The sequence below is a fragment of the Rhinoderma darwinii genome, chromosome 2 (assembly GCF_050947455.1).
Source record: "Rhinoderma darwinii isolate aRhiDar2 chromosome 2, aRhiDar2.hap1, whole genome shotgun sequence".
Taxonomy (NCBI): domain Eukaryota; kingdom Metazoa; phylum Chordata; class Amphibia; order Anura; family Rhinodermatidae; genus Rhinoderma; species Rhinoderma darwinii.
The window spans coordinates 167,515,078-167,536,727 of NC_134688.1; the positions used below are offsets into that span (position 1 = coordinate 167,515,078).

The 21,650-nt window shown below is 40.8% G+C and overlaps 1 protein-coding gene across 1 annotated transcript in view; it reads left to right on the forward strand.

The window, feature by feature from the left end:
* Positions 1-21,650, forward strand: part of POGLUT2 (protein O-glucosyltransferase 2) — an 80,269-nt gene that overhangs the window by 24,032 nt on the left and 34,587 nt on the right. Inside the window, exons 4-6 of the mRNA XM_075852471.1 lie at positions 374-451; positions 8,312-8,481; positions 20,295-20,532. Of these exons, the coding sequence (XP_075708586.1) occupies positions 374-451; positions 8,312-8,481; positions 20,295-20,532 (486 nt within the window). The remainder of the gene's footprint in view (positions 1-373; positions 452-8,311; positions 8,482-20,294; positions 20,533-21,650) is intronic.

A 21,650-nucleotide genomic window follows, 5' to 3' on the forward strand; every position in this document is an offset into this window, starting at 1 on the left:
TCTACTTTACTAACTATTCCCTAAATGTCCATTTTTGAGGCAGGCAGGTAGGTTTGGAACACTAAACCCTCGCTGCATAACAACACGCTGGTGGTTTACTGGCACCAAACCTACTGACAGGTTCCTTTATGCATCACTTTTTATACTATTCCCTAATGTATATGTGTTGGTTTACCAGAAAATAATGTTGGGCTAATGCACGTGCGTGGCTCATTTTCCAAAGTGAGGGCACATAGTCTAATGAACAATTCTATCTAGCAAGCAGAGATAGTATGATTAGAAAGTTGCATGATTTCATTATTTGATGATTACATAAAAACCCTTTCATTATAACAGCCTCACAAGTGTCCTGAATCTTTCATTTTTTTTATAGATTTATTTAAAAACATATGGGGAACATGTTGGCTTCAGAATTTTCATGGATTCTCTGCTTCTGTCCTTGACAAATAAAGTAAGTAACTCCAGTAAACTTTGACAGTGCTACTAATCTGATAATGAAGTATAATGAACAGATGAATATTATACAGAGTACACAACATTTCGGCTGTTTGATCACATTGGAAGTTTGCACAAGGCTCTCCATTGCTTTATATTAGGGCACTGCTCAGGATGTAGTCTCCTTATAGTTTAGGTGAGTACCGTAGAACGACAGCATTTCAAAACAACTCAGGTGCCAAATATGAAGCTGATATTACATATGCATTTAAACAAGGCTCATGATCATTTAAAAGCTTTATATGGAAGGTTGGCAATATTCACAAATGTGCAGTAGACTGACGTATACAACTTTATGCCTATACAGTTGTATACATCTACCATTAACTACACTTTTTTTTTTTGTGTACATATTTGTATTAAAAAGTGCAGTTGACAGTGCTTTTCAATACATTTTGGAAATAGATACATGATTTAATCCAGAACATATCTAAAGTTTCATGTTTCCGTAATCTATGGAGATTTATTTTTCATATAGAATAGATCTTGACAATGTCTTTTCAGATTAGAAAAAATTAACAAATAATCAATTTGATTCTGATTGCTGCTGTTGCAAAAAAGCTATAATGAACCGGTGGATATAAAAGGATCCTCCTCAGTATGCACAATTTATAAATATCTTAACATTTTTAATAACAATGAAATGGCTTGACATAAGCCTAAATAAATAGCAAGTCTTAGGCCCCATGCACACGAACGTGCTTTTGCAGCCGCAATTCCCCTGAAAATCCACGGGAGAATTGCGGCCCCATTCATTCCTATGGGGCCATGCACACGACCGTGGTTTCCACGGTCTGTGCATGGCCCAGGAGCCCGAACCATAGAAAGAACGGGCATGTCTTATTAGAGCCGTGTTCTGCGTTCCAGGCTCATAGGAAATAATAGGCACGGCCCGCGATTTGCGGGCGGCTTGCGGGTGACACTCCGCCCCCGGCCGACCAGAAAATCACGGCTGTGCACATGGCTACAGTCGTGTTCATGAGGCCTTAGGGTATGTTCACACAGAGTTTTTTGCAGGCAGAAAAATTGACTTGCCTGCACTTTCTTTGCCACGTTTTTTGCAGCGTTTTTTGCAACATTTTTTGGCCACGGCCATTGAGAGCCACAGGCATAAAACGCTGCGAAAAACGCTTTCTCTGCCTCCTATTGATTTCAATGGGAGGTCAGAGACAGAAACGCGGGAAGAAAGAACATGACACTTCTTTTCCCAAGATATTTTTTATTTGCTCGCGGGGAAAAAACGCGTCTGCCTCCCATTGAAATCAATAGGAGGTGATTTTGGCCATTTTTTGGCGCGGTTTCCGCGTCAAAAACAAAGCAAAGGAACTCTGCGTGAACTGGGCATTAGAAAAAGAAAAGTAGATATGATATTTAATCACGTGTCCATGAGTGAGATGGAAGGAAGGGATTATAATGGGTGAATGGATTATTTATGTGTTTATATATCACTGTTGGGAACTTGTAAATTGAAAAAAAAAAGAGAGTGTGTTCACAGAGAAAAAAGCAGTAGCTGTATTTAGAAATATGACTGTACTATCTATTTACTCTCTTAGATACCAATTGTTGGGTTTAACTGATAGTTGTAATTTCATGATATGGCTGTTGATGGAGATTAGATAAAATGTACGTGAAGTGCTGAAGGTAGATGAAGAGATATACTGTACAAAGTAGAGATAAAGTCTTGGTTCCATGAAGCAACAGTTAAAGAGACTCTGTCACCACATTATAAGTGCCCTGTCTCCTACATAAAGGTGCGTGATGCGCGAACAGCGCACAAATATAGAACAGGTCGTGAGTTTTTCACAGCGGACTCACGCTGCGTGAAAATCACGCACCTGTCTGCACGGCCCCATAGACTATTATAGGTTCGTGCGACGCGCGTGAAAATCACGCGCCGCACGTGCGTATAACACGCTCGTGTAAACGAGCCCTTATACGAACACATTAACGATACTGAAGTGTTTAGACAGTGAATAGACATTCCACGGGATGTCTATTCACAATCTCTGCACTTCGTTAATCTTTCTGTGGTAGTTACAGCAGAGCAAGCGTAATCACGTTGTAACCTGTCATTTACAGCGTAATCTCGCGGGATTACTCTTGCTCTGCTGTAACTACCACAGAAACATTAACGAAGTGCCGGGATTGTGAATAGACATCCCGTGGAATGTCTATTCACTGTCTAAACACTTCAGTATTGTTAATGTGTTATAATATAAGACTTATGTCTTATACTAAGGATCCCTATGCGCTGAGGAAATGAATGGAGAGAAGTGTATGATGCTGATTGGTCAGCGTCATACACTCCTCTGTACAACGCCCACTTGGTCAATAGTAAAACATGCCCAGTTGTCCATTGAGAACCTCATTAGCATAAAGCTAAAATCGCTAATAACGTGGTGAAAATAGATAGTTTTTTTAAACTAAAAAGCACTGCTGTCATCTACATTACAGCGCCCATCTCCTTATGTAGGAGACAGGACACTTATAATGTGGTGACAGAGCCTCTTTAAGCTTTCACTGCTTCTTCCAAAACTCATATTTCCGGCTCAAGTGGTCTCTGCATCCTTTAGGCCATGTTAACATGGCGGATTTTTGGCCCAAAATCCACAGCAGAAATTACAGGCTGTACCTCGAATTTCTGACGCGGATTTGCATTTTGATCTGCCGTTGATCCACAGCCATATTAGCCCGATTCGATGGGGCAAATTCATGTGTGACTACCCAAAGCGTTTTTCGCACAGAATACACACGGAAAACCCGTCGAGAAGGGACATGTCACTTCGTTTTTCCATGATCCAGTTTTCAATTCAGCATGTGAAAAATTCTGCTGACTTGCTTCAATTAAAATCAATTGTACGCTGTTTGTAAGCGGTTTTGCTGCTTATTTCGCCACAGTTTCCGTAGAAAAATATGTGTGAATTGCAGCTGTGTGAAATGGCCTTAGGCTACATTTATACAGAGAGGAGTTAGGGTCATAGTGACATTGCTTAAAACTGCACCACTGTCATGCACAAAATGTAGCAAAAATTCACACATTTTTTGTAATGTGGGAAATATCCCTTCTAGTTGGTTCCAGTAACTAGCAGAAAAATCTGAAGGAAAGAGATAGTTCCCCTTCTTCCTCGACCAGGGCAGGGTACAAAGGGAGAGATTTTAGGAATCAATTGTAAAAAGAAGACCGCAGGAGGAGATTTATCAAAACTAGTGCAATGTAAAGTTGGAGCAGTTGCCCATAACAACCAATCAAGTTGCTTTTTTCATTTTTAAAAGGGCCTCCGAAAAGAGCTGGAATCTGATTGGTGGCTATTGGCTCCATCTTTACTTTGCACTAGTTTTGAAAATGTTCCCCCTGTGGTTTCCCTTCTGATTTCCTGTGGATTACGAGACCACCATGCATAAACACTATACTATATATATCTTTACACTCCGTTGGCACTCCTATTTCCCTGCAGGATCCTGGAAACTATGATTTCAAAGTTCATTCCTTGAGATGGAATGAAGGAACTTTCACAATAAGGTTCAATGAACACCAGGGCTTTCACAGCATGTCAAATGACCCATGAAGAGGATTAGGTTCAAGGATCATATTTAGCATCTGTTTGTGCAGGGCCTGAGTCAGAATGAATAGTTCTTTGGTAGTTTTGCACTTCGTGATGTCTTTATAAGGTCCACTGCACACATTGCGTATTAGCTGTACATGGCAAATCCGTAGCGCAATATAGTAATAGCCATGTAGATGAGATTTGGGCAAATCTCGTCTACATGCTGTAGAATTTCTCTGCACAGAAATTGACCTGCAGAGCGGGTTTTTAAATCCGCAGCATGTCAGTATCTGCTGCGAATTTTCACTTCGGATTTCACCTTTTTCATTGCAAAGGGAGAAATCCACAGCAAAATCCGCATGTTACACATGCAGATTTTGCTGTGGATTTTCCACGGATTTACAGTGGAAATTTCCGCTAAGTATGAAGGAGGCCTTAGATGTTCATTAGGCTGCTTCAAGAATCCTTCAGGGTATATTTACTGTCACATGGTTGAAATCCACACGCATTTTACTCCAAACTGACAGGGCTTTGGGAAACAACAATGAAATGCATCTGGTTTTACTGCGCTTTTACTTCAAGTAGGGCAGGTTTGAGGGAAAATCGGAACATTTAAAAGGAACTCCTGGCAACCATGTATACACAGCGTATTTATTTATTGTTGTAATGTTACAAGTTTTGCCAATTATGATCCCAGTCCAGACTTGAAGAGAACCTTGCATCTTCAAAGTATGTGTTTTTCTTTTATATTATATTAGGAATTGCTTTCTAGCACTGCATACTATTACAAGCATCTTTTTTTCCCTAGGAGTGATACTGATAATAGTGCGGAGTAATCATTCTCAGCTGTTTACGGGAGTCTTTATTCAATAAACGACTTGTGAGGCTGACAGGATTTGAGATGTCCGCTTTGCTCACCTCATTTACAGAATATAGGCCGTCATAACTAATTGCTGCTTGGCAGCTGGAAATGTGCTCTGCTTCACTATTGTTATTGTAAAAGGGAGTCTTTGGGATTTTATTGTGAAATAATTTATATATTATGGAATTGTTTAATGGTGAAGAGTGACTTTAAAAGGTAACTAAACTTTTTAAAATCCTTTGACATGTCATATTGATATGTCAGAAGTTTTGAATGGTGGGGGTCTGAGCACTGAAACCCCCACCAATCGCTAAAATAAAGCGGCAGAATCACTCGAGTAAGCGCTGTGCCTCTTTATTTCTTATTGGCTTTCTTTGGACTTTCTATTGAGCCCTACACCGGCCCGAGGAAAGACTATCAGAAACGAAGCGGCACAGCACCCAGCCAAGCACTTCTGACGCTTTGTTTTAGCGATTGGTCGGGGTCTCCGTGCTCGTACCACCCCACGATCAAAACTTTTGACATGTCACTATGTCATGTCAAAAGTTTAGTTACACTTTAAAGAGGCTCTGTCACCAGATTGTAAGAAACTTTACCGAAGTGTCAGGAGTGTGCATAGACATCGCATCCTCGCTGGAGGCAATGTCTATTCACTCTCAAGTGTGGGTGTATGTGACAGCACAGCATGATCTCGCGAGATCACGCTGTGCTGCAATTACAGCTAAACATGAATGGAGAGAAGTGTATGACGCTGATTGGTCGCTGATTGGTCAGCGTCATACACTTCTCTTTACAACGCCCAGTTGGTAAAAAGGTAAAAACACGCCCAGTTGTCTATTTAGAAACTAATTTGCATAAATCTAAAATTGCTCATGACTTGCTCAAATTGATCGTTTTTCAAAATAAAAACCACTGTTGTTATCTACATTACAGCACCGATCAGATTATGTAGGAGATAGGACACTTATAATCTGGTGATGGTGCCTCTTTAACGTTCATCATTTTCATCAAGGTCTCAACTACAAAGCTAATATGCTGATTATTTTGTTAAAATGTGTTCTCACTTAAGTTTTATGATTAATTTATGACTTTTGTTTCTTTTATGGAAGACTTTGGTATTTTAAACCACTGCTAGCATTTTGAACATAAAAATAATAATATTAGTCATTTGCAGAAGACTCCAAACTAGATCAAGAATTATAAACAGTAGGTAGATAGCCACAATAAGTGTTTAAAGGGGTTGCCTTACCACAGACATCCCATTTACCGATGCTCCATACCTGAAAATATGAATCTTCTTAACTATCTGTATTTACAGAAAATGCATGGCTAAAATGATATTTGTAAATGAAATGCCAATGGAGCACTCCCTGTCTATTCCTGTAGTCATTTGTTATGTCATCTATCTGTTCCCTTCTAAAGAGGACGTTAAAAATGCAGATAGGACAGCCCTGTCCTCTGCTTTCCCTATTCTTGTCATCTACAAGCCGGGCAGAGTGATCTCACTCACTGTGATCTCTCCCTCCTGCTTGTAGTACAGTGACAGGATGGCTGAGACGTCCTGCTGTAGTGTAAGGGTCTGGCCACACTGCGTTGGCAGTGTGCATCGGAGGTATACTTTGAGAGTATTTATTGACGTATAATGCCGACTCATGACGCTGAATAGGCATACAGTGGCATCCGTCTACCATAGGCTACCAGGTAAAAAAAAAAAAAAAAGTTTACCGCACACTCTCATATTCTAAGCGGACATGTGAAGTCAGCCTTAAATGCTCTGTCAACTGCTTTATAGCAACAGATAGGAGCAGGAGGCTCCTCACTTCTGGGTTTCAGAGGCGCATCCTGCTCTTATCTTCTTTCCCCAAGTAGTGCATTATATTATATGTATGGGATTTTATTACATTGACCGCCCATTACATGTTTTAGTGTTGAAAACTAGTGCAGGGCAGCAGTCAGGGAAGCTGGCATAGGGATTCACATTTGACAGCTCTGTGAAGCCCCCCTGCTTTACCTGCCCACTAACCAGGAACAACAGAGGAGCCACATTAGAGATGAATAAAGCATAACATATATCTGAGTAAGTCTTTTCAAAGTATAAAGACACTCCGATGCTTCCATTAATAATACGTTTTGAACTTGGACACTTTTTGTGTATATAGGCGTCCTGAGACAACCCCTTTAATGTGTTTATGAAAACCCTTTATAAGGACATAAAAAGGAAAATACCAAACTTTTGAAAATACCGTACCTACAATTGTGATTCCTGCCCTTTCCCAAAAAGCTGCTCTCTAGGTTCTCTGCAGGTTATATGTTTACTGTAGTAAAAACTTTGAATAGCTTCTTTTCAGGGGCCATAATTATGAAAGCATGTTATCGGCAATTCACATTTGCCACAGCATCCCCATGGTGCCAGAATTCCTGCCACCTGGGCCCCATGGACTTTGCAGTGCCTGTCACAATGGCGCCATGGTAGTGATTGCCACAATGGCTCCTTTGGTAGTGCTTGCCACAATGATTCCTTTGGCAGTGATTGCCACAATAGCCCCATGGCAGTGATTGCCACATTGGTCCCATGGCTGTGATTTCCAAAATAGCCCCATGGCAGTGATTGCCACAATAGCCCCGTGGCAGTGATTGCCACAATAGCCCCATGGCAGTGATTGCCACAATAGCCCCGTGGCAGTGATTGCCACAATAGCCCCGTGGCAGTGATTGCCACAATAGCCCCGTGGCAGTGATTGCCAAAATAGCCCCGTGGCAGTGATTGCCACAATAGCCCCGTGGCAGTGATTGCCACAATAGCCCCGTGGCTGTGATTGCCACAATAGCCCCGTGGCTGTGATTGCCACAATAGCCCCGTGGCTGTGATTGCCACAATAGCCCCGTGGCTGTGATTGCCACAATAGCCCCGTGGCAGTGATTGCCACAATAGCCCCGTGGCTGAGATTGCCACAATAGCCCCGTGGCTGTGATTGCCACAATAGCCCCATGTTACATTTACCTGAAATCTTAAAATAAAACCCATAACAAAACTTACAACCAAAAGAGTGAAAGAATGCTAAGTTACATGAAAAGCCCAGATCTATAGTGCTGGCTATAGTTCCAAGTGCCTGTGAGCGCCCCAGCCTTGGAGCCACATGTAAGGTGCCTAGGGGCTACACATAGTTGGGAAATACTGGTGTATTGTGCACACATTCTGGAGTTCTTTATCCTTGTAAATACAATGCAAGGTTTCAGCAGGTGGCAGCATACACCACTGTATACACTGCACTGAAGAATATATGGTGTAAATGTTACTGATTTGTAGGCTACAAGGTAAGTTATTTTTCATTAGTAGTTTTCCATTACATGACTGACACGTTTACATCAATTGCTGTGATGAATTCATCTTAATGTATTTATTTTACAGGTGAAAGTTCCAGATGTTGAATTTTTTGTAAATTTAGGGGACTGGCCATTAGAAAAGAGGAAGGTATTGCCCTTTCACCCCATCTTCTCCTGGTGTGGATCTCTAGAAACAAAAGATATTGTAATGCCCACGTACGACCTGACCGATTCTGTATTAGAGACTATGGGAAGGTAATTTGGTCCTTATGTAATTGTGTTTTTATTTATTTCAATGATAGAATGGAAAAGTGAAAGATTTACACAGGAATAATGTAAAGACTTTACAAGAAGGTCATTTCTCTTTTGAAACCTTTGGTGAACCTCACTTGTATTTAGGGAATTGCAATATCAGCAATACCTAATAATACTTGTGAATCGCTCTAGATCATTGGAAAAAACATCAACAAATGATCTATATCCCTGCAATTTTTGCATTTATATACTTTTAATGATGTTAATTTTGTAAATGAGGCACATGCCTTATATACCACTTGTGTTGTTGTATCACTATGCTTGAGAAAGGTCCCAGGGTGGGACTGAAATGTTGCATCATCATGATATATATATATATATATGTGTGTGTGTGTGTGTGTGTGTATGTATGAAAATAAATATATATATATATATATATATATATATATATATATATATATACTCAATGGGAAGAAGGAAGGAGGCTGGCACTGCCAAAACCGCACAATCGGAATGGGAGTATAAAGGTATGGCTTACTTTCTATTTGGATGATTGCAGGTAAATTGCCACGGAGTTGCTCATCGAAAGGGTAGCACAATCGGCTGGATATATTTGTAGAAGAATGATCGAGGCACTCACCGAAGCTGGCAAACAATTTCTTTATTACAAAAAAGGGCCTTGAGAAAGCGTGTACGCACGTGAAACGGCCGTAGGCAATTCCACATCCTGACCAAGATCTTTTTGTAATAAAGAAATTGTTTGCCTGCTTCGGTGAGTGCCTCGATCATTCTTCTACAAATATATATATATATATATATATATATACACTTGTGTGTGTGTGTGTGTGTGTGTGTGTGTGTGTGTGTGTGTGTGTGTGTGTGTATATATATATATATATATATATATATATATATATATGTGTAAAATTTAGTATCCAAGGGTGGACGTGCTTTATTTTCAGTTTTGGATTTTCTAATAATAGTAATGATTACAATCAGTTTTGGATTTTCTAATAATAGTAATGATTACAATCAGTTTTGGATTTTCTAATAATAGTAATGATTACAATCAGTTTTGGAATAGTGCATCACTAAATATTTTCTATACAGATTTCTGGGGCACGATTCCCAAAGGAAAGTACAATATGTACTATTAGTAAGGTTAATAAATCTGTTAAGAAGCCCTAATATAATAAGAATTGCTCTTGTTAGCTGTGGGAACAATCTGATAAGAACCGGGAAACCTGTTATAGATCTCAAAACCCCTATGTTTCGAGAAAGCAGTTTTATTAAAGAGGTTGTCTCACCGTAGACAATATGAGAGCGGTCGCATCCTAGACCCCCAGCAAACAGCTGATCTTGCTGGGAGAAGATGTGACCGGAACCTGTACAGGAAATTTAAGGAGATTACGAACTTGTAGAAATGTATACCTCACGATTGAATGACATTATCGCTGGTTATTAGTTTCACATTGCATTACTATGAATAATTGATCCTGATATTTGTTATGGTTTTTTATGGTTTCTTTTTGTGGATAAACACTTAATAAAAGAAAGTTTAATTTTAGGATTTTTTTTAATCGTGTAGAAGCAAAGATTCAGCACATGTGACATTGATAAATACATATATTGTAATCTTGTCCCTGGAACTGATCTCGGTGAATACTATATGAATTGAGTGCTCATCCAGGCAGCCGTACCTGTATCAGTACTTTAACTAAAAGGTTTTCCAGCTTTATGTAATCATTGTATAATGAAAAGCTCTGCCACTTTTTATAATACGCCTTGTATATTAGTTACTCATCATAGTCAAGATATTTGTTTGCTGTTAGTTTACATCCACTGGATAAAAACCTTTTGCGGACCCAATAGCTCTCACAGATGAGTTTTCTGCAATTGTATCCAGTCTAGACAATCCTCTGTGAGCTTCATACATTGGCAGCACAAATCTCTTATATAGTGGAAAGTTATCTAATTTACTTTGTGTTACAATTCCTCACCATTTTCAAAACCTCTGGTTCCTGCAACTGAATGAAAAATAATCTTTACATCCAGAGGCCGAAAACCCATACAGACCTATTAGTTTTCATTAATAATAAATTTAAATGTATCTATGTAGGTAAAATGTAGCAGCCTGGGGACCGGGCTGCTCAGCTCATAGAGGATTCACTAGACTGGATACAATTGTAACAAACTCTCAGCTTTGAGAAATTTTAGTTGAGAAATTAAAACACAAAGTATAGTAGGAAGTTGCAGTACTTGTCGTTGTTCAACGATTAATTCAACAAAATACAGTTTGCCCCAGCATGTGTCGTTTTGTCAGTCACACCAAATAAACAACAGTAACATCCAGTTTATGCAACTCTTGGGCTGGGTTCACACGACCTATTTTCAGGCGTAAACGAGGCGTATTATGCCTCGATTTACGCCTGAAAATACGGCTACAATACGTTGGCAAACATCTGCCCATTCATTTGAATGGGTGTGCTGACTACCAGTAATTTACGTGTCGTCGTTTGACAGCTGTCAAACGACGACGTGTAAAATGACAGCCTCGTCAAAGAAGTGCAGGACACTTCTTTGAAACGTAATTTGAGCCGTTCTTCATTGAATTCAATGAAGAACAGCTCAAATGTTCGGCCGTCAAAGACGCCTCGCATAATGCGAGGAGGAGCTTTTACGTGTGAAACGAGGCAGCTGTTTTCTCCTCAAAACAGTCTGTCTTTTAAGACGTAAAAGCCAGTTCTCGTGTGCACATACCCTAAGAGATGAACAGAGGATGCATGCAGAAAAGTTAGCATTTTATAAACTATGGGACATCTTTTTGGTTTTTAAAAAAACAAGTATGGCAGCACTTATTTTTAATTGACCCAGATATCCCTTTAAGCACACAGCTTAAAGAAATTGTCCCATCATATGTTCGATCATTTGTCCGACATCTATTCCTCCGGACATTCCCATACACATGCATGCTTGGCTCGACTAATCGTCCATGTGTTTTCAATGAGCAGAAGGGAGAAAGCCGCTGTTGAATTTCAACATGGCTGACCCTTCCCTCTTCCGATATTTGCCATCGGGGGAGATTCGGGACACCACCATACACGTTATATAGTTAGCCGGTCCTGCCGAAATCAGCAAGTTCGGCTGCTTTACATCTAATGTGTATGGCCAGCTCTAGGTCTGACAGCTGAAACATTTGGCGATTTATTTGTTATCCCTAGGAAACGACACTGAGCAGGAAATGTATTATTAATTCAAATGAGTAGCCAACTATGTAACATTTGGTGGTGCTGGGTCCTCCAGAGTATGGGGGGGGGTTGCTCTTTCCATGGGCTATCCACGCTGACTAGAGACCTAGGCGGGGATCTCCCTCTATGACGTTCACATGCTCTAATAGGGCATATGGAAAGTAGTTGACCAATCAATATTAAAAAAAAACATATACAACCCCTTTTAGTAGAGATATTATTTGATATTTTCAAATTAAAATGTAAAATATGATTTATATATTTAAAGAGTACCTTTACTCTCACAAAGCAATTGATATGTCCTAGAGACATATCACAAGTTTTGATTGGTGGGGGTCCGGGTGCTGAAACCCCCACCATCGCTGAAACAAAGGTGTGGAACAGAACGTGTATGACCCTGTCTTACCTAACGAGGGGCGCCGATCGCAGCCAAAGGGTCAGAGTGCTTGGCTTAGTGCTTCTGCACCTTCGTTTCAGCAATGGTGGGTGTCTCCGCACCCATACCTCACTGATCAAATATTCTAATATGTCTCAAAATTAAGTTGCTCTTATGAAAAATGATCACCGTTTCCAACATCCATGGTCTGGTACAGTAGCTGACACTCCTGCGCTGTGATCTACAGTAAAATGTGGCTACTGCTAGGTTCTGTGGGCATCTCACAAGATATTGGTGGTATGTGAAAAAGAAGATACTTGTCCAACGTTTAAAAAAAAACGATAAATTTGTTCTGCGCCGTTTTCTCCATTTTATGGTCTTTATAGTCCTGCTATATGTTTTGTGTTCAGTAGTTAAAGAGGCTCTGTCACCAGATTTTGCAACCCCTATCTGCTATTGCAGCAGATCGGTGCTGCAATGTAGATTACAGTAACGTTTTTATTTTTTAAAAACGAGCATTTTTGGCCAAGTTATGACCATTTTTGTAGTTATGCAAATGAGGCTTGCAAAAGTCCAAGTGGGTGTGTTTAAAAGTAAAAGTCCAAGAGGGCGTGTATTAGGTGCGTACATCGGGGCGTTTTTAATACTTTTACTAGCTGGGCGTTCTGACGAGAAGTATCATCCACTTCTCTTCAGAACGCCCAGCTTCTGGCAGTGCAGACACAGCGTGTTCTCGAGAGATCACGCTGTGACGTCACTCACAGGTCCTGCATCGTGTCAGACGAGCGAGGACACCGGCACCAGAGGCTTCAGTTGATTCTGCAGCAGCATCGGCGTTAGCAGGTAAGTCGATGTAGCTACTTACCTGCAAACGCTGATGCTGCTGCAGAATCAACTGTAGCCTCTGGTGCCGGTGTCCTCGCTCGTCTGACACGATGCAGGACCTGTGAGTGACGACACAGCGTGATCTCTCGAGAACACGGCTGTGTCTGCACTGCCAGAAGCTGGGCGTTCTGAAGAGAAGTGGATGATACTTCTCATCAGAGCGCCCAGCTAGTAAAAGTATTAAAAACGCCCCGATGTACGCACATAATACACGCCCACTTGGACTTTTACTTTTAAACACACCCACTTGGACTTTTGCAAGCCTCATTTGCATAACTACAAAAATGGTCATAACTTGGCCAAAAATGCTCGTTTTTTAAAAATAAAAACGTTACTGTAATCTACATTGCAGCGCCTATCTGCTGCAATAGCAGATAGGGGTTGCAAAATCTGGTGACAGAGCCTCTTTAAGCATATATTTCTCTGTGCTCATTAAATCCTAACAAGAATTCTTCTGTTTATTTCCTTTTGAGAAGTAAATTATTCAGAATGTATCAGACAATAAAACATTGTTATAAAGCATTTATTGTTGTGTAGAGACTGACTTATGTGAACAGATTTTGTATTGCCATCTGTATCTTTATTATGTTATTTTTTTTCCGTTCCTCTAGACTTGGATGTTTACATTAAACACCAATGAATGAAACAGTTTGTTAGAATGAGCTAAATAATGACTGAATTATAGTGTGTACGATTAAATTGTTTTTGAGAGTCATTTTGTACCTCCAGGCTAGAGCCACTTTACAGATTATAATAAGCAATTGCATAACTAACTGTTATGAAGGGAACCAGTTGCAACCCTACAGCACTGTATGTGGCTTCCACATGTCTATGGCAGCCTGTATACTGTCAATACTGATATACATTTGCAGTCATCACAAATGCCTTTATTGGCATTGCATTCACAGAAAATACAATGCATTCGGAAAGTCTTCAGAACCTTTCCATTTTTTCACATTTTGTTATGTTGAGGCCTTGTGCTAAAATAAAAAAAAGTTAATGTTTTTCCCCATAATTCTGCACTTAATACTCCATAATGGCAAAGTGAAAATTGAATGTTAGTAATCTTTGCTAATTTATTACATAGTTACATAGTTACATAGTTAGTACGGCTGAAGAAAGACACATGTCCATCAAGTTCAACCAAGGGAAGGGAAAAGGGAAGGAAAAATTTCTACACATAGGAGCTAATATTTTTTTGTTCTAGGAAATTATCTAACCCTTTTTTAAAGCCATCTACTGTCCCTGCTGTGACCAGCTCCTGCGGTAGGCTATTCCATAGATTCACAGTTCTCACTGTAAAGAAGCCTTGTCGCCTCTGCAGCTTGAACCTTTTTTTCTCCAGACGGAGGGAGTGCCCCCTTGTTTTTTGAGGGGGTTTTACAAGGAACAGGATTTCACCATATTTTTTGTATGTGCCATTAATATATTTATATAAGTTAATCATGTCCCCCCTTAGTCTTCTTTTTTCAAGGCTAAATAGGTTTAATTCTTTCAATCTTTCCTCATAACTTAAATTCTCCATGCCCCTTATTAGCTTCGTTGCTCTTCTTTGTATTTTTTCCAACTCCAGGGCATCCTTTCTATGAACTGGAGCCCAGAACTGAACTGCATATTCTAGATGAGGCCTCACTAATGCTTTGTAAAGTGGCATTATTACATCCCTGTCCCGCGAGTCCATGCCTCTTTTAATACACGACAATATCCTGCTGGCCTTTGAAGCAGCTGATTGACACTGCATGCTGTTATTGAGTTTATGATTTACAAGTACACCCAGATCCTTCTCAACAAGTGAATCCGCCAGTGTAGCGCCCCCTAGGACATATGATGCATGCAGGTTGTTGGTACCAAGATGCATAACTTTACATTTATCTACATTAAACTTCATTTGCCAAGTGGACGCCCAAACACTTAGTTTGTTTAAATCTGCCTGTAATTCATGAACATCTTCCATAGTCTGAACTATATTACATAGCTTGGTGTCATCTGCAAAAATAGAAATAGTGCTATTAATCCCTTCCTCTATATCATTAATAAATAAGTTGAATAATAGTGGTCCCAGCACTGAACCCTGGGGTACACCACTTATAACCGGGGACCATTCAGAGAAGGAATCATTGACCACAACCCTCTGGATACGGTCCTTGAGCCAATTCTCAATCCAATTACAAACTATATTTTCTAAACCTATAGTCCTTAATTTACCCATTAGGCGTCTATGGGGGACAGTGTCAAATGCCTTTGCAAAGTCCAAAAACACTAAATCCACAGCGGCCCCTCTGTCTAGACTTCTGCTCACCTCTTCATAAAAACAGATTAGGTTAGTTTGACAACTTCTGTCCTTAGTAAAACCGTGCTGGCTGTCACTTATAATGCTATTTATTGTCACATAATCCTGTATATAGTCCCTCAATAGCCCCTCAAACATTTTCCCCACGATGGATGTTAAGCTTACTGGTCTATAATTACCCGGGGAAGACCTAGAGCCCTTTTTGAAAATAGGCACCACATTTGCCCTGCGCCAGTCCCTTGGCACTATACCAGTCACTAGAGATTCTCTGAATATTATGAAAAGGGGGACAGAAATAACTGAACTAAGCTCTTTAAGAATTCTAGGGTGTAACCCATCTGGTCCCGGAGCCTTGTGCACATTTATTTTATTTAATTTAGCTTGGACCATCTCTACATTCATCCAATTCAGTATATCAACTGATATATTAACAGCACTGGCACCGGCTACATCAGCTGCTCTTTCTTCTGTTGTATATACAGAGCTAAAGAACCCATTTAGTAACTCTGCCTTCTCTTGATCCCCTGTGACCAACTTCCCATTACCATTATCTAGGGGTCCTACATGTTCAGACCTTGGCTTTTTTGCATTTATATGCTTGAAGAATTTTTTAGGATTTGTTTTACTATCCTTGGCCACCTGCCTTTCATTTTGTATTTTTGCTAATTTTATTACATTTTTACAGATTTTATTAAGCTCTTTATATTTTACAAAGGCTACAGCTGTACCCTCAGATTTGTATTTTTTAAATGCCCTTTTTTTGTCATGTATTGCCCCTTTCACAGAAGGTGTAAGCCATGTGGGGTTTAATTTGAGTCGTTTATACTTATTACCTGTAGGAATAAATTTTGCACTATAATAACTCAAAGTAGATTTGAAAATCTCCCATTTATCATTTGTTCCATTATTTGACATTAGTTCTTCCCAGTCTATATCCTGAATTGCAGCCCTCATCCTGGGGAAATTGGCTTTCTTAAAATTAAATGTTTTTGCCCTCCCAGCCTGCGTTTGTTTTTTACAGTATAGGTAAAATGTAACTATATTATGATCACTGTTACCGAGGTTTTCACGAACATTGACATTCCCAACAAGATCTGCATTATTAGAAATGACCAGATCCAACAGAGCTTCACCTCTAGTCGGGTCTTCCACAAACTGGCCCATAAAATTTTCCTGCAACAGGTTGAGGAAATGTCTCCCCTTTGCAGTTGAAGCCGAACGATGACACCAATTAATATCCCGGAAATTAAAATCTCCCATTATCACTACAGTACCCGCCTGTGCAGCCCGCTCCATCTGTTTATATATCTGACCTTCCATCTCCTCAGTTATATTGGGGGGTCTATAGATTACACCAAAAGTAATTTTTTCAGTGTTTACCTCCCTTTCTAGTTCCACCCACAAGGTTTCAACCTCCTCACAGTCTTCACCCACTATTGTCTCTTTCACACTCGCCTTCATATCACTTCTCACATACAGACATACACCACCACCTTTCCTATTTGTCCTGTCTTTACGAAAAAGTGTAAAACCCTGTAGATTTACAGCCCAGTCATGTGAAGAGTCCAGCCATGTTTCAGCAACACCAACTATATCTATATTTTCTTCCAGTATCAAGGCCTCCAGCTCCCCCATTTTGCTTGCTAGACTTCTGGCATTTGTGAACATACACTTTAACTTGCCTGTCAGTTTTTCACTTTTATTATCAGAAATGTGATTTGACATTAATCGGTCCTTTTTATTTACACTGATGTTTTGTAACGAAAGGATCTCCTTATCTTGTTGTCTAGTCCTCTCCCCACATTCTGTTTCTCCCCCCACCAATATAGTCTGACCCCTCTCTAACCTGGCTACCCCTTTTTTTTCTACATTGACCTCCCTCCTCAGCCCTAGTTTAAATACTCCGCCACCCCAGCTAGAATTCTCTCCCCCAGCACAGCGGACCCCCTTCCATTTAGGTGCAAATCATCTGCAGAATACAGTTTGTACCCCAATGAAAAGTCAGCCCAGTGCTCTAGGAACCCAAATCCTTCTCCTCTACACCAAGACTTCAGCCATGCATTTAACTCCCTAAGCTCCCGCTGTCTTTCCTGTGATGCGCATGGCACAGGCAGTATTCCTGAGAATACAACCTTGGAGGTCCTTCCCTTCAGCTTGTAGCCTAGTTCTTTAAAATTATTCTTAAGGCTCCTCCACCTACCATTTATTCTGTCGTTGGTACCGACATGGACCACGACAGCTGGATCATCACCAGCCCCTCCCAGCAATTTGTCCACCCGTTCCACCACATGCCGAACCCTGGCACCAGGGAGACAGCAAACCATTCGGTTGAGGCGGTCTTGGCGACAAATTATTCTATCCGTCTTCCTGATTATAGAATCCCCTACAACTATCAATTGTCTTGGCTTACCTGCATTACCATCCCGCCGACTACTAGCTGGGCTGTTCTCCCGGCTGTTAGGGAGATCAGTATCCACTAGGGCTGCCATTTCTGAGACTGACACCCTCGCATCATCACCCAACCTGGCAATTTTGCTTGGAATGCCAGAAACCGGATCGGCCTTCCTTGTCTTTGACCCCTTTCTACTGCCCCTAACTACATTAACCCAGCTACTTACCTGATCCTGCTCACCCATGTCTTCACCCTCCAGTTCTAACCCACTAACTGCATGCTCTGTGAGCAGCAAGCTCCGCTCAAAATTGTCTATCCTCCTCAGTGTTGCATTTTGCGCCTCCAGATCTCTAATGCGAGCTTCCAGGTGAACAACATGCTCACATCTGCCACAGAGATATTCACCCTGGAACTCCGGCTCCAGTCGTGTATACATATGACAAACTGTGCACTGAAGAAAACCTCCAATCTTGCTATCCATTATCCAAGTTACACCAAAACAGCGAACAATTGTCAAAGAAAAAGAAGAGTACTTACTGGGGCTTCAACTCCTCTTTTCAACTCCGGTTTTAGAACTCCACTTAGTTCACAAGCCACTTAAACCACCAAGCTCAGAAAGAGCAAGCTCAAAATGAGGTCTGCTGACTAATTTATACCACCTGTGTCCAGTTAACCCCTTCCCCCTCGTCAGCTGCTCAGCTGGAACGAATCTGTGTCCAGTTAACCCCTTCCCCCTCGTCAGCTGCTCAGCTGGAACGAATAGAAGTACAGCAACACAATCCGGTTTTAGAACTCCACTTAGTTCAAATCAGTGTTGTAGCTGGGCCACCCAAGGACATGCACAGAGTTGTCCCTAAGCCACTCCTGTGTTTTCTAGGCTGTGAGATTGGGGTCATTGTCTTGTTGGTAGGTGAACCTTCGGCCCAGTCAGAGGTCCAGAGCACTCCAGAGTTTTCATTAAGAATATCTTTGTACTTTGCTTCATTCATCTGTCCCTCAACCCTGACCAGTCTCCCTGTCCCAGGTACTGAAAAACACCCCCACAGCATGATGCTGCCACCACCATGCTTCACTGTCAGGATGGAATTGGGCAGATGATGAGCATTGCCTGGTTTTCTCCATACATGACGCTTAGAATTGAGACCAAAAAGTTCAATCTTGGTTCAATCAGACCACAGAATTTTGTTTCTCACAGTCTGAGAGTCCTTTAGGTGCTCTTTTGCAAACTCCTGGTGGGCTTTCATGTGTCTTTTACTGAAGAGCGGCTTCTTTCTGGCCACTCTGCCATAAAGCCCAGATTGGTGGAGTGCTGCAGTGATGGTTGACCTTCTGGAAGTTTCTCCCATCTGCACACAGGATCTTTGAAGCTCAGCCAGAGTGACCATTGGGTTCTCGGTCACCTCTCTTACTAAAGCCCTGCTCCCCCGATTACTTAGGTTGGTGGGGCGGCCAGCTCTAGGAAGAGTCCTGGTTGTTCCAAACTTCTTCCACTTTAGAATTATGGAGCCAATAGTGTTCTTGGGAACTTTCAGTACCCTTCTCCATATCTGTGCCTCCACACAACAGTTGCTGAGCTCTACAGGCAGTTCTTATTCTCCTCATGGCTTGGTTTTTGCTCTGATATGCATTGTCATCTGTGAAACCTTATATGGACAGGGGTGTTTCTTTCCAAATCATGTCCAATCAAATTAATTTACCACAGGTGGACTCCAATCAACGTGTAAAAGCATTTCAAAGTTGATGTAGAAAAATGAGACCCCCAGGTCTGAATACTTATGTCCATGTGAAATTAGAATTTTTGATTTATAAATTTGCGAAAATTTCTATATTTTTGTTTTCATTTTGTCATTATGGGATAATGCACAAGACCTCAACATAACAAAATGTGAAAAAAGTGAGAGGGTCTGAAGACTTTCCGAATGCACTGTAGGCTGCTATAAATTGAGCTATTATTCTGTGGACAGCAAGTTCAATTGCTGCAAAACAAGAGATTCAATTAATTACAGTGCCGTAAAAGTCTAAGCAACTGATTATAGAAGGTTTCCTCAAAAGCCTCAGGGTAAAAAACTTGAATACTGCATAGTGTGTAAGGATCCGACATGGGCTGTGTAAACGACAGCTCATTGATTGGCGCTCGTTTGCTCCTTTTACAAGGAGCAATGCATGGGGACGAGCGCTTGTTACTACGATCACTCATCCTCATACATTTCTATTATGTCAGCAGCACGTCTCCCTGTTTACATAGGAAGTTGTGCTGCCGACAACGAAAATATTTCTTGCAGCATAAACAATACAATCATCCGATGAGCGTTTGCTCGTTCATCGGCTGATCGTTGCCCTGTTTACACAGGGCAATGATCTGGAACGAGTGTTCACATGAATGCTCGTTTGCCTGATAATTGGCCCCTGTTAAAGGGTCTTCAATTTTGGCATATTAATCCAACCAATTCACTGATCTTCAGATTAGAGACCATGTAGATTACAATGGCTGAATTGACTTGCTGATTGTCTGTTTTCAGTTCCTAAAGTAAACCCATAATATGTCAAATGTATTCTTTTTTTAATTGCAAAAAATGGTCTACTACATTTTATATAAATCCATTCTTAATATTATCTCCATAGGGTGAGTCTAGACATGATGTCTGTTCAGGCAAACACTGGCCCTAAATGGGAGGAGAAGAACAACACTGCCTTTTGGAGAGGACGAGACAGCTGTAAGGAGAGACTTGAACTGGTGAAACTGGGCAGGAATCATCCAGACATGATAGATGCTGCTTTTACCCACTTCTTTTTCTTCAAACATGATGAGAACCTCTATGGTCCAATTGTTCAACCCATACCATTTTTTGATTTCTTTAAGGTACGTAACTTTTAGTAAGTATCACTTTTTTTTATTTCCAGGATATAATGAGCATATTGTAGATGGCCAACCTAAGCTCGGCTGTTATAAAGATGCCTTCTAAGACACCATTTTCACTGTGCTTTTCCACCTTCCCCTAATGCAAAGGTCACTGTAGTTTAAGCTGGCCATACTCAATTGGTGAAAGTTGTCTGAATCCTCTGATTTTTGGCAGCATCGACTGACTGTCTAATGTTTTTGGGGGTCTCTCCCTGACGGCAGTAGTCCTTTTTTTCCTGCGAAAGATAAGCCGCTGGTCGAAGGGTTTGGCAGCAGCTTCTTAACCCCCTTCCACTGAAAAAAAAGAAAATGCGCGTGTATGTTAATGGTGAAGCCGGGAGGAAAAGCTGACGTCGGAACAAGCGTTCAGGCCAGTATATGAAGTGAATAGTCCGCTTTAGGCAGCAGTCCTGAGTTTTTAGTTTGTAAAGCAACTACAGTCCTGGCCAAAAGTTTTGAGAGTGACACAAATTTTGGTTTTCACAAAGTTGCTGCGTCAGTGTTTTTAGATCTTTTAGTCAGATGTTTCTATGGTATACTGAAGTACAATCATAAGCCTTTCATTCGTTTTTCAACTTTTATAGATACAAATACATCAAGTTTCTGCAAAGACTCAATATTTACCATGTTGACCCTTCTTTTTCAAGACTTCTGCAATTCGCCCTGGCATGCTGGATATCAGTTTCTGGGCCAAATCTTGACTGATGGCAACCAATTCTTTCATGGAGTTTATCACAAGTTCTGTGTTTTTATTTGTCCACCCAATTTTTGAGGATTGACCACAGGTTCTCAATGGGATTGAGATCTGGGGAATTTCCTGGCCATGCACCCAAAATTTTTAATATTTTGTTCACCGAGCCACTTAGTTATCACTTTTGTCTTATGACCTGGTGCTCCATCATGCTGGAAAAAGCATTGTTCATCACTAAATTGCTCCTGGATCATTGGGAGGAGTTGCTCTTTGAGGATGTTTAGATACCATTCTTTATTCATGGAAAAATTGTGAGTGAGCCCACTCCCTTGCAACCCCACACATGAATGGTCGTCTCAGAATGCTTTACTGCTGGCATGACACAGGA